The 12,540-nt window shown below is 53.0% G+C and overlaps 1 protein-coding gene across 9 annotated transcripts in view; it reads left to right on the plus strand.

Annotated features, from left to right (window-relative positions):
• The first annotated feature begins 5,386 nt into the window (after positions 1-5,386).
• The window catches only part of ADCY6 (adenylate cyclase 6), a 41,323-nt gene continuing 34,169 nt past the window's right edge, over positions 5,387-12,540 (plus strand). For 2 of the 9 annotated variants that reach the window (XM_058742945.1, XM_058742946.1), the window contains exons 1-2: positions 9,088-10,000; positions 10,116-10,971. In XM_058742945.1, the coding sequence (XP_058598928.1) occupies positions 9,693-10,000; positions 10,116-10,971 (1,164 nt within the window). In that variant the 5' untranslated portion in view covers positions 9,088-9,692. The other 7 variants (XM_058742943.1, XM_058742948.1, XM_058742949.1 and 4 more) reach the window with 7 other exon arrangements.

Raw genomic sequence — 12,540 nt, forward strand, 5'->3', positions numbered from 1 at the left:
GTCTTTGTTCTGAGATCTTGGGAGAACTTTGGACTCTTTTTTATGGCATCAATTCTCCAACTGTAAACACTCCCCCCACCCCATCAACCCCAGCTCAGCACTGGAGTAGAGTGCAGGGGTGGGGTGCCTCTGGCCCTGAAAATGGGGCAGGGTTGGGGATGGGCAGTAGCTTCCCAGCCTAGAGCTTTCTATGGCAATAGGGCAGGAGGAGGTAGGTTTGTCTTCTCCTCTGGACTGTAACGTCCAGTTCCTGGCACTGTGCCTGGCATATGGTAGGTGCTCAATAGATATTTTTCGGTTGTTGATATGAATAAACCACACACAGGGAACCAAGGCTGGCTTCGGTACTCCAACTCCAAAGCATTTCTCAACAGCCCTCTATTGCCATCCTTGTCCAAGCCACTGCCGTTTCTCCCTGTGCCACTATGATAGCTTCTTAAGTGGTTTCCCTTGCATCTCTTGATCCCTTGATTTATTCTGTACCTAGCAGCCAACGATCTTTTAAAACCATAAATCAGATCATGCCGCTTCCGAGCCTAACATCTTCCAAAGGCTTCTCATTACACTTTGAATATAATCCAAACTCCTTACCCCGGCCTGTGAGCTTCTGTACTAGCTAAGGCATGTCTCCTTCTCTGACCTCACTCTGTACTCTCTTCCAACACACTGGGCTTCGGCCTCGCTGACTTTCTTTCTGTTTCTTGAACACAGTGAACTTGCTATTGCCTTAGGACTTTTGCACGAGTTGTTCCCTCTGCTTGGAACGCTCTTCACCCAGATTCTTTGCATGGCTGATTCCTTGCCATTCAGGTCTCCGTGAACGTCACTTCCTCAGGGAGGCCCCTGGACAATCCAGCCTGGGTTTCTCCTCTGGTCACTTCCTATCCATCCCCACTACTAATTGTGATCATGGCAACTTATCACCATCAACTACCTTGTCATCTGTTCACTGGTTTCTTGTCCCTTCCCACTAGAAGTCAACTCCATAAGAACAGAGAGCCAGTCTGCCGAGTTCAACTACTATACCCTTAGTGCCTATTAACAGAGCCCTATCTGGCCATAGAAGTCTCTCAGTACAGATTTGTGTAAAGGATGGATGAATAAATGAATGGTGGGGAGCTAAGGAATAGGCAAGGGAAGTTTGTATCCCTTGGGAGCTTATGGTCAATCATTTCATTCCTGTGGGTGGCAGTTGTTGTGGGACGGGTGGGGGCCAAGGCCTCCTCCAACCCTGGGACCTAGAGGAAGCCAAAATCTTTGGGGTGCTGCAGTCTCATTAGGGGTGGTGAGGTGGGCAGGGTATATATGCTGCATTGAACGAACGTGGGTTCTCTTTGCACATCTTTCTTACTTTCAGAAAATGTAATGGGCAGAAATCTGATGTTTAAGACAGAGAAGTTAGGGAATGGTTATTTGCACTGTAAAAGGAATCCTTGCTTTGTAAAAGGGAGTAGGCAGAGATTCACTTAGCCTCTGGGAAGACTCAGGGGACTCAAGCCCATCCATTAGTTTTGTTACAGGATGTTTTCAACACAGGATATTTATAGAGTGTTGTCCAGATACACTTAGGGGTATATGAAACTTGCATTTACATGTGATACACTCTCCTTGTGGGAATTTCTCCTTCCTGAAAATGAGAGGTGTGACTACATCACCGTGAGTGTGGTCTGTATTAGAAAAACCAAGGTCATTGAGACCAAGCTAGACTTGGAGAAATAGAAACAGTTCATGCCAGCTGCCTTGGCTCCTTTTTTCTTTTCATTGTCAGGGTGAAGACCTTTCAATTAATTCCTGACTTGATGTTTATTTTCTATCCTGTGACGAGGAGGTCCTTTCTGAATATTTTACTTGTAGCGGTTCTCAAACTGGGCTCAGCGGGGCTGATATTCTGTAAGCTGGAGCAAGGTATCCTGTCATGAAAATTCAGTAAGAGCCATCTTGTCCCAGTTCAAAGAAAAAAAAATTGGTAGAATTTCCTCTACGTTAAGACTTTTCCAATATTTCCCCCCCTACGTCTTTGGTGTCTGTGATTCTAGACTCTGTCAGATCTGGCAATGGCACAAAATCGTGATTTAGTTATTTTATTTATTTTTTCTGTTATTTTAATATGTTACTATTTCATCGTGTTCTGCTAAGAGTATCATTTCTTCTAGGGTAGGGGCTCAGTGTAAGTCTGAGAACCACTGTCTCAGAGACTCCATTGTTGGACCTCTCTGTGCCTCGATTTTTCCCATGTCTAAGATGAACATGACAATAATAGCATCAGGATTAGACTAATTATTTTGTGTTAAGGGCTTTGAAGAAAACTTGGCACACAGTAAATGCTAACCAAGTGCTTGCTATTAAAATTACCAAAAGGATAGCAGCTGAAATTGACCATCTTGATGACCCCTTCCTGCTCTAATGTCCTCTACATTTAAAAGTTCAATAATTGAGGGGCACCTGGGTGGCGCAGTCGGTTAAGCGTCCGACTTCAGCCAGGTCACGATCTCGCGGTCCGTGAGTTCGAGCCCCGCGTCAGGCTCTGGGCCGATGGCTCGGAGCCTCGATCCTGTTTCTGATTCTGTGTCTCCCTCTCTCTCTGCCCCTCCCCCATTCATGCTCTGTCTCTCTCTGTCCCAAAAATGAATAAACGTTGAACAAAAAATTTAATAAAAAAAAATTCAATAATTGAGTGTTTCCCATGTGTCTCACCCTAGCTCACGTTTCCTATCCATGGAACAAGAGACCGGAATCATTTTTCAGGGCCAGTCTATAGTGCTCGAAGAGGTCCTCTGTGTAAGGTGCTGATGGTGAGGAGGAGCAAAGAAAAGGGCTGATGGTACCTCTGCCCTCCAGCAACCGGCAGTAGAACTCGGGAGGCCAGACTAACACCCGGCCATACACAAGGGTAGGGGAGGCCTGTGTGACTGAAAGCACCCAGAGATGGCCCCTTGGCACATTTTTCCAGCTGACTTGGTTGGTGTCAAATTTTTTTTTCATTCCAAAAGACGATGAAGGACAAAGCCTTCAGTTCCAAAAAAATAACGTTATAATGCACATAGATGCACATAAATTTCAAAATTTTATTTTTTTCTCAATTGTGTTTTGGATTTTCCCCATATGGCCCATGAACGTATTATTCTAAGAGGTAAATGGCAGATACTGGCTTAAGGGTGGAGAGGAAATTTTGATAGTGGTGAGAACAGTGGCTACTTGAAGGGAGAAGTCAAGCAAAGAGGCCCCAAAGGTCAAATAATAGGCCAGGCCTGTATAACCGAGAATCGTCCACGGCAGAATAATCTGTAACCTTTCTCATTTTCATTTCCCATTTTCAAACATTTTTCTGTGTGAGCTTTAAAATCCTGTAAGAAAGACAAGGCAGATCATTTTATCCCTATTTTATGTTTTCTATTTTATTTTAGTAGAATCTTTTAAAATTCCCATTTTAGGGGTGCCTGCCTGGCTCAGTGGGTAGAGAGTGTGACTCTTGATCTCGGGGGTTGTAAGTTTGAGCCCCACTTTGGGTGTGGAGATTACTTAAAAATAGAATCTTTTTTTTTTAGGGGCGCCTGGGTGGCTCAGTCGGTTAAGCGGCCGACTTCGGCTCAGGTCACGATCTCGCGGTCCGTGAGTTCGAGCCCCACGTCGGGCTCTGGGCTGATGGCTCGGAGCCTGGAGCCTGTTTCCGATTCTGTGTCTCCCTCTCTCTCTGCCCCTCCCCCGTTCATGCTCTGTCTCTCTCTGTCCCAAAAATAAATAAAAAACGTTGGAAAAAAATTAAAAAAATAAATAAAATCTTTTTTTTTTTTTTGTTCTCAAGTTAGTTAACATACAGTGTGGTCTTGGCCTCAGGGATAGAACCCAGTGATTCATCTCTTATGTATGACACCCAGTGCTCATCCCAACAAATGCCCTCCTTAATGCCCATCGCCCAGTTAACCCACCCCCACACCACCATCACCCCTGTTTGTTCTCTGTATTTAAGAGTCTCTGACAGTTTGCCTCCCCCTCTGTTTTTGTCTTATTTTTCCTTCCTTTCCCTTATGTTCATCTATTTTCTCAATTTCCACATATGAATGAAATCATATATCTTTCTTTCTCTGACTTATTTACTTAAAAATAAAATCTTGAAAAAAATTCCCATTTTTTAGATGAGGCTCCAAGAGGGTAAGTGATGATTTACCAAAGCACATAGTTTGCTATTACATATGGCTGATGAGCGATGGAAACAGATTTCCCTAATTCCTCCCCTCTCTTCCTTGCCTCAAGTTCTATCCTGGGTTCAGGAACCCCAGTGGGGATTTGGCAGGACTAGAGTTGGGCTTTGAAGGTCTACAGCGTAGTAGAGGCGCTGAAGAGCCAGCTGAGGTGGGACCCTGGGTGGGGAAGGAGCTGCCTACGGGAGAAGGAGCCATGGGTGTGGTTGAGGGAAACACTAGCCAGGCTTCCAAGGGAAGCCAGGCAAGCTGCCCTCTTCCCAGCTCTGGAGCAATGAATGGCACTCGTTCCAAAGTCAGACTCACCCACATTCTGGGAATTAACTCTCTTTCCCTTTCTGGCTATAGCATGTTTCAAACCCTTAAAGGGTTAAAGCAGCTTCCACGTGATTTTCCCATCACCCAGGTAACTTGGGTTGATGCTTTGTGCGAGAAAACGTGGGAAATAAATAAAAATCCCAAATAATTTCTCAGTACGTGCACCTAGCAATGCACCCCTCTTCGCCCCCACCCGCTGCAGGGAAGCACAACCCTTTGGGTAAATGGTGCCCGGGGGAGGGCCTCTGCCCGTTGTCAGGTGCGAGGGAGGGGCTGCCGAGAGAGTGGGGCAGTGGGCCGCGGGGAGAGCGCCCCTGCCTTCAGTCTCCCTCTTGGGCTCTGGGTGCAGCAGGTTCGCGTCGGGCCGGTGCCCCAGAGGGTTGGGGAAGAAGGAAACAAGTGGCTTGTGGGGAAGCAGGCCGCACACACCTGGCGCCCGGTGGAATGAAATCTTGATTAATTATTAAACTGAGTTCCCGCGGGAGGGAGCGGGGCCGCGGCGGCTGGGCGGGAATGGCAGGGTGGGGGCTGGGGGAGGGAGGGTGGAGGATCGAGGAGTGGGCGCAGGGGGCAGGTTCAGCCTCGAGGGACCCCGGCCGGAAGGAAGCCGACCCTCCTGGCGCGGGGCTGGGCGGGGCGGTGGGCAATCGCTGAGAAATAGTGGGTTTGCTGGCGCTCCCGGGGACCCCTGGGTGAGGGTGGGCGGAGAACGCTGCAGGAGGCATCCAGGGGGTGGAGGGAAGGGGCAGCGGGCGGGACGGCCCCCTCCCCTAGGGTCTTGATCCCAGAACAGAAGCCACTTGTTTTCCCAGGACTGGGGGAGGGAGCGGCCGGAGAGAGGAGGGGGCGCGCGGAGGGAGGGGCGCTGCTCGGGCTCCCCCACCCCTACCCGGCTCCTCGGAAGGGGAGTGGGCCCCCGCGCGGGTCTCGGGAGGCGGAGGGGGAGGGGGCGCCCAGACAATAGGAGCTTGTGCCTTTAAGGCGGGGAGTCCGGGAGCCGGCGGGGAGGGGACTTCTGGATCCGGGGTAGAGGGCGGCTGCGCTGGCCAGCTAGGAGGGGGCGCGGGCCGGGCGGACTGCGGACAGCGGGAGGGACGGCCGGGACGCGCGGGCACGGAGCAGGACCGCGGGACGGCCGGCCGCCCGGCCGGAGCCCGCGGCGGTGGCGGGGCGGGGGCCCGGGGGAGGCGCGGAGCCCGGCAGGCAGGTGAGCCCGCGCGGAGGAGCGGTGGGGGGGAGCGGCGGCGCTGGGCGCTCGGGTCTCGGGGGGGGGGGGGGGGGGGAGAGTGAAGACTCCGCGCGGCTCCCGAGAGTGAGGGTTTTTTGTTGGGGGCACAGAAGCGCGAGATGGGGAGGCTCGATAGTGTTTGGAGGCGAGCCTGAGGCCATTGGGGCTGGACTGAGAAATCGGGGAGGAGATGAGGGGCTCAAGGCTCCCACCCTCACCGCCTTCCTCCACCCGAAGCGAGTGCCAGGCTTGCTGGGACCCGGGGAAAGGCACGTATTGGGGGAGGGACTGGGGGAGGTTTTCGCAGAGGGGCTGTGGGGTGAGCCTCCGAGTTTGGGGTAGACTGTGATTGTGTTTAAGGGAGGAGGGCAGTCTGGGCGGCAGGAGGGAATGCCCTCAGCTTGCAGGAGTTCCCCCCAACTCCCCTAACCCCAGAGCTTGGCGATGAAAAGGGTGGTGTCACTGCCCGCTGCAGGGGGTCAGGGTGGGGAGCAGACTTTATTCTGAACGTGGTCTGACCGAAAACCTAGAGGTGGAATCCCGAGATGGAGACTTTCCCCATACCCTCCCCTTACTAGAACACCCCTGTGGGTGGAAAATCCTAGTGGGGGTTGTGTGCTTGGGTGTGGAAGTAGGAGCCTTCTGCGGTCTTCAGGGAGACTGAAGGCTGGGGAAGCCAGGCCAAGGCAATCCTGGACCTCCAGATACAGGCCTTGGGGGAGGCTCCTCTACATCTGGAAAGGCCTGGAATTGAGGCCCACTTCCCAGCATGGTGGGCGGTGCTGGCACTGAAGGGCCCTGCCTGGGCAGCGCCTTCTACCATGAACTTTCTGAAGTCACTTTAAATCCCCTGGAGCCTCCTTCTGCCAAGGAGGGCAGGGGCAGGGACAGACAGAGGTGGCCAGGAAGAGGGTTTGGGCAAAGCAGTGGGCAGAGCTATCCTTGGGGCTGGGCCTTGGCCTGCTTCAGACTCTGGGTCTCAAGCCGGAGGATCAGTGTTGGGAGGGACTTGAGGTCTGGGAGGCACTGGGCCTCCAACTGCCAAGCTGAATGGATGTGGCTCTGGCTGTGGGAGCTGGTGACTGGAGCAGCACATCTGTGAGAGAGAGCAAGGGACCAGGACCCAGGGGCAGAAAAGGTTGGAGGCAGGGGAAGAGGGAGGTGGTCTGTGGTTCAGAGTGACGGATTATTTCTGGACAACGAAGGTTGGGGGACCATGTAGGGAAGTTTTGTGGCTTTGAGCAGTGCCCTCCCTTGTTCCTTGTCATACCGGGCTAGTCTGGGGTGCCAGGAGTGCTAGGAGCCTCGTGAGTTCTCCAAGGTGGGCAGTGGTGCTTGGGGTGGAGTGCCAGGTGGGGTGGTTGCAGTTAGTTGGACAGTTACATAACTCGGAAGCTAACCTCTTGGGGAGTCAGAGTGTTCTGGGGATGGTCATGCATTCTCCTGGACAGTGTCTGCCCCTTCCTCTGTGGGTATGAGCCAGATGCTAGGATGTGCTTCCAGGAGGCTGGGAACATGGCCAGAAACAGGTCCCTTGGGAACAGAGGTCTGGGCCATTTCAAGCGGGGGGAGGAATGGTTAATACAGGGCAGGGGACTGGCAAGTAGGAGGAGGCTGAAGCAAAATGTCATGGTAGGGGTGGTGGGAAACCTGCTCACTCTGGGCTTTGTCTCCAGCAGCTCTGGGGACTGACAGCCAAGGACGTGGGGACTGATAGAACCAGGTGTCTGGCTGGCTGGGGAGATGTGTGTTCTTGCTTGTGGCTCTTCTGTCTTTCCATTTCTTGGACGCTGGCAGAGTTTTAGGTTCAAAGTGGTATAGGGTGGGGGAGAACAACTCATTTATCGGGTGTGTGTTATGTGAAAGATACTGTTGGATTTTTTTCATGACTATTACTTTTCCCATTTTACAGATGAAGAAACTGATACAGGGAGATAGTAACTTGTTCAAGGCTGTGCAGCCAGCATGTAATTACCCTAAGGTTTGAAGCCTGGTCTTGCTCCAAAAATCGTGCTTCTAATGAAGTATTTTGAAGAGCCAGGCTTCCTTTGGTGACTTTTTCCAAATGCCAACCTGACCCAAAGTCTGGGATTTCTGATCTGTCCCTCCAGAGGGTGCTGTTGGTGATGTTAGGAGGGCACGGTGCTCTGTGGGATACGGGAGAAGGGATGCTGAGAGAAGTTGGCTGAGAGTGATCCAGGGATGTGGGTCTCTAGCATGCAGAGAGGTCCCCAGTCTGCCTAATGTTTAGTGGGCCTCTGGGTGTCTGCTCGAAGTGCCACTTGTCTGCCTTGAGCTGCTGATCCTGTGGGCATTACTCCCCCCCCCCCCCCCCCCCCCCCCCCCAGTGAGGACAAATGTCAAGGCTGCTAGCTCTGAAGGTTTAAATACAAAGAGCCCCAGGGTGCCCTGTGGGCATGGAGGAGTGTGGCCCTGTTAGAAACACAGGCATCTGTGGAGGAGAATGCTCTCATCCACACTTTCTCTTGAGCTGCTCTCAGCTAGGAGACACATTGAGGGTATTGTCATGGAGTCCTCCCCACCCCAGGTGAAGGCACTACCCTCCAGGAGACCTGAGATCTGGGGCTGATTTGGTGACCTAGGATCTCTGTAACTTGGGCCAGCTGTATAGAACTGCTGTGCACCGTGTTTTCTTTCTTTCTTTCTTTCTTTCTTTCTTTCTTTCTTTCTTTCTTTCTTTCTTTCTTTCTTTCTTTCTTCTCTCTCTCTCTCTCTCTCTCTCTCTTCCTTCCTTCCTTCCTTCCTTCCTTCCTTCCTTCCTTCCTTCCTTCCTTCCTTCCTTCCTTCCCCCCCCCCCCCCCCCCGTCAAATCTGTGTGCAAGGTGGCCACAGGAGCAGTTTCACAGGGCTTTGGTGAAGATCAGATGGAATTAGGTATGTGAAAGGGACCTCGAAGAGTTTAAAGCACAGAGAAAATATTATCTACCCATCCACTCTAGGAACATTTATTTAGACCCTATTAGGTGTTTGCAGATACATCAGGGAGCGAAATGGGCCCAAATCCCTGCCTTCATGAGGCTGACATTCCAGTGAGGAGAGACAATGAACAAATAAGGAAAATATATAGAATGGCAGTTGCTGATAAGAGCTGTGGAGAAAAATAAAGCATGAAGCTGGGAAGAAAGATAGGGAGCTCCAGGAAAGGGGGTTGCTATTTTAATAGAACGGTCAGGGAAAGACTCACTGATAAGGGAACACTTGAGCTGTGACCTGGGGGAGCTCTTAGTCCAGGCAGCGGGCACCGCAGTCCCAGGCTGCCCCGTGCATGGTGTGTTGGGGACCAGCAAGGAGGCTAATAGAACTGGAGTGCGGTGAGAAAGATGAAGAATCATAGGATTATCACTCTTTATTATTATTACACAGTAGCTGCTCTATGCCAGTGCCCTTGAGCTTTCTCTCTGTCTTTTCAACATACATTTCTCGAGTCCTTACCATGAGCCAGGCTCAGTACTCGGTGCTGGGGCTAAGGTGCTGAGCAAAACAGGACAATCCCTACCCTCACAAAAGTTTATAGTGAGAGGGGTGGGGACACATGAACAAGGGGCAATTTAATTGTGATAAGTACTATGGAGGAAATGTACAGAGGGTAAACAGGGGGCCAAATTTAGTGTGGGTGGGGGAGCTGGGACATCTTCCCTGAGGAAGTTCCATCTAAGCTGTGACCCGAGGGAGAAGTTGAATTTGGCTTGGTGAAGTGTGCATGGTGTGAGTACGATGAGGAACAATGTAGAAAGAGATTCCCTTTTGTATAGAGGTCACCGATTGGCAGCTCACAGGCTGAATTCATTCCATAGACGTGATTTATTTGGCTTGCAGTGTTGAAAAATGTGAGTTACTTGCCAGCATTTAAAACTCAGGAGATGTCATGTTAAAATGTACATTTTTTTCAGCTTCTGTTGAAAGTCAGAAGATCAGGCTCCACTGGGATGCCCGTGCCGGCTATGTGCTGGTGTGGTGCCTGCCCCGGTGCTCGGGAGTGGACTTTTCAGTTCCTCCCAGACCTCCTTTGCTTACTGACACAGGCACTCGAGCTTGTAACCACCAAGAAATCAGTGCTTTTTAGGGAAGAGGTGAATGTTGAAGTGTACTGCTTTGGAGTCCGGCAGATCTGGGTTAGAATCTTGGTGCCCACACCTCCGTGGCTGCTTGATGTAGGGCGAGTTACCCGCCTGCTTCTGTCTTGGTTTCCTCACCTGCTGAATGGGGATCCCGTCGTCCTCCTCCATACTTTTATGTGAGTGGTGTGTCGGAAGCGTTTAGCTTGGCTGTGGAAGTACTTGGTTTATGTAGCTACTGGTGGCGGTAGGCCGTGACAGTGGTGTTAATACCAACTCGTTCCCTTCTCTCAGCAGCATGTCCTGGTTTAGTGGCCTCCTGGTCCCCAAGGTGGATGAACGGAAAACAGCCTGGGGTGAACGCAATGGGCAGAAGCGTCCACGCCGTGGGACTCGGACGAGCGGCTTCTGCACACCGCGCTATATGAGCTGCCTCCGGGATGCACAGCCCCCCAGCCCCACCCCTGCAGCTCCTCCTCGGTGCCCCTGGCAGGATGAGACTTTCATGCGGAGAGGTGGCCCAGGCAAGGAGCCGGGGCTGCGGGCGGTGGCCCTCAGCTTTGAGGACACTGAGGCGATGGCGGCGGTCGGGGCAGCCGAGGTGGCACCTGACGTGGCAGCCCGGGGTAGGCGGTCTTGCTGGCGCCGTCTGGCCCAGGTGTTCCAGTCCAAGCAGTTCCGCTCGGCCAAGTTGGAGCGCCTGTACCAGCGGTACTTCTTTCAGATGAACCAGAGCAGCCTGACGCTGCTGATGGCCGTGCTGGTGCTGCTGACGGCCGTGCTGCTAGCCTTTCATGCTGCACCTGCCCGCCCTCAGCCTGCCTATGTGGCCCTACTGGCCTGTGCCGCCGCCCTCTTCGTAGCGCTCATGGTGGTGTGTAACCGGCACAGCTTCCGCCAGGACTCCATGTGGGTGGTGAGCTATGTGGTGCTGGGCATCCTGGCAGCCGTGCAGGTTGGGGGTGCCCTGGCAGCCAACCCCCGCAGCCCCTCTGTGGGCCTCTGGTGCCCCGTGTTTTTTGTCTACATCACCTACACGCTCCTACCCATCCGCATGCGGGCGGCTGTCTTCAGTGGCCTGGGCCTCTCCACCCTGCATCTGATCTTGGCCTGGCAGCTCAACCATGGTGATGCCTTCCTCTGGAAGCAGGTGCGTAGTCAGGAAGCAGGCACAGGGTAGTGCTTGGGGGCACCAGGCCGGGAATGAGAAGGGGTCTGGTACTCGAGGGTGGGTGGGGACTGGGTGTAGGGATGTCTGGTTGTGTCCAAGAGGAAGGGCAGATGATGGGAGGCGAGGTTTCAGGGGTCGGCTCCATCTGGGATCTGGAGCAGAGGGCACTGCTGAGGAGAGGGAGGGCCCCAGGACCCAGCTTGTACTCTCACCAAGGGTCATGGTTTACAGCTCTTTGGCCTGAGGCACCTGAAATCGTGTAGCCCATAGACCTGACGTAGGGCTGGAAGTGGGAATGTGATGTTTAGCCCCAGGGCAGGAGCGGGGTTGAGAGAGCAGTGTTGGCGACATCTCTGGCCCCAAGTGGATACATGAGACGCAGGCCTTGGTGCCATTCCTGAAAAGCAGCTCCAGGTGGTGACCTGGAGGGAGCAAGCGGGGTTTGGATGCAGTTAGCAAGAGAGGAGTTGCTTCTCTCCTGGACCAAGGCAGTCTCTAAAAGGACGCGGAGGGTGATAAGTAGGATTCATTTTCTCCTGGGCTGGGAGTGGTTTGAGTGGGGTTGGAAGAAGGGCATCAGGGTCTAATCTCCTCCTACCCTCCTCCCACTGAGCACCAGGGGTCTGGCAGCCCTGCCTCGAGGTTCTCTGCCCATGCCAGCTATTGCATCTGGGTTCTGAGTGGTGCGTGGGGTGGGGCTTGACAGCATGGTATTTGAGTGAGAAATCAAGGCTTGGCTCCTGGCAGACCTGGTTGTCCAATGGGCTGCGTTCTTTTCTGTGAGCTCTTACGACAACTAACCTTACTTCTCCCAGCCTTCTTCCCAGTCTGTAAACGTGGGATAAAAATAGTATCTACCTCATGATGTTGCTGTTAGGTCTCCACCCTCTCCCAGAGTGGAGTAGAGCCCTACAGGGCAGGGTTCTCACCTGGGGGCAGGGAGGTGTGGGAGTGCTGTAGGGGGATGGTACTCAGGGAAGGGCCCTCCCAGAAGTCCCTTTCAGAGAGACAGGAGCATGTGGAGTTGGCCATCTCAGGTCATCCGCTTGACCAGGGAGCAGAGACCAGGACATCTTGCCCAGCTGATCTTCAGGGGCTGCTCTAGACACGGCCCCTAACCAACACACCTCATGATCCCTGTGCTGGTACCCTGATATTGAGGGTGTCTGTCTTGCCCAAGTTTTGAGGGAATTGGCCTCTGCCTTGTCTAGGGTTTGTGGCCTGTAGCCCACCCTAGCCCCACCCACAAAGAGGAAGTTGCCTGGGGCTCCCAGGGTGAGAAGCTGGGTGCTCTGGCATGATGCCCTTCTCCGCCCAGCTTGTGCTCGGGAACAGAACGTACCTTTTTAAAAGTAACTTTATAGCCCATTTGTTTGTGGAGCACGCACCCACAAGACAGCCAGACCTCTTAAAGGGCCAGGGTCTTTCTGTCCTTGCGGGCCCCCCACTTCTCACCAGGTAGCTATTGTGCTGGGCTTTGGAGTTGGACTACCCTCCTGGGGAAGGAAGAGCTTGGAGGAAGCCAGCTCTCTGGCTGGCCAGGGGTAG

The sequence above is a fragment of the Neofelis nebulosa genome, chromosome 8 (genome assembly GCF_028018385.1).
Source record: "Neofelis nebulosa isolate mNeoNeb1 chromosome 8, mNeoNeb1.pri, whole genome shotgun sequence".
Classification (NCBI taxonomy): domain Eukaryota; kingdom Metazoa; phylum Chordata; class Mammalia; order Carnivora; family Felidae; genus Neofelis; species Neofelis nebulosa.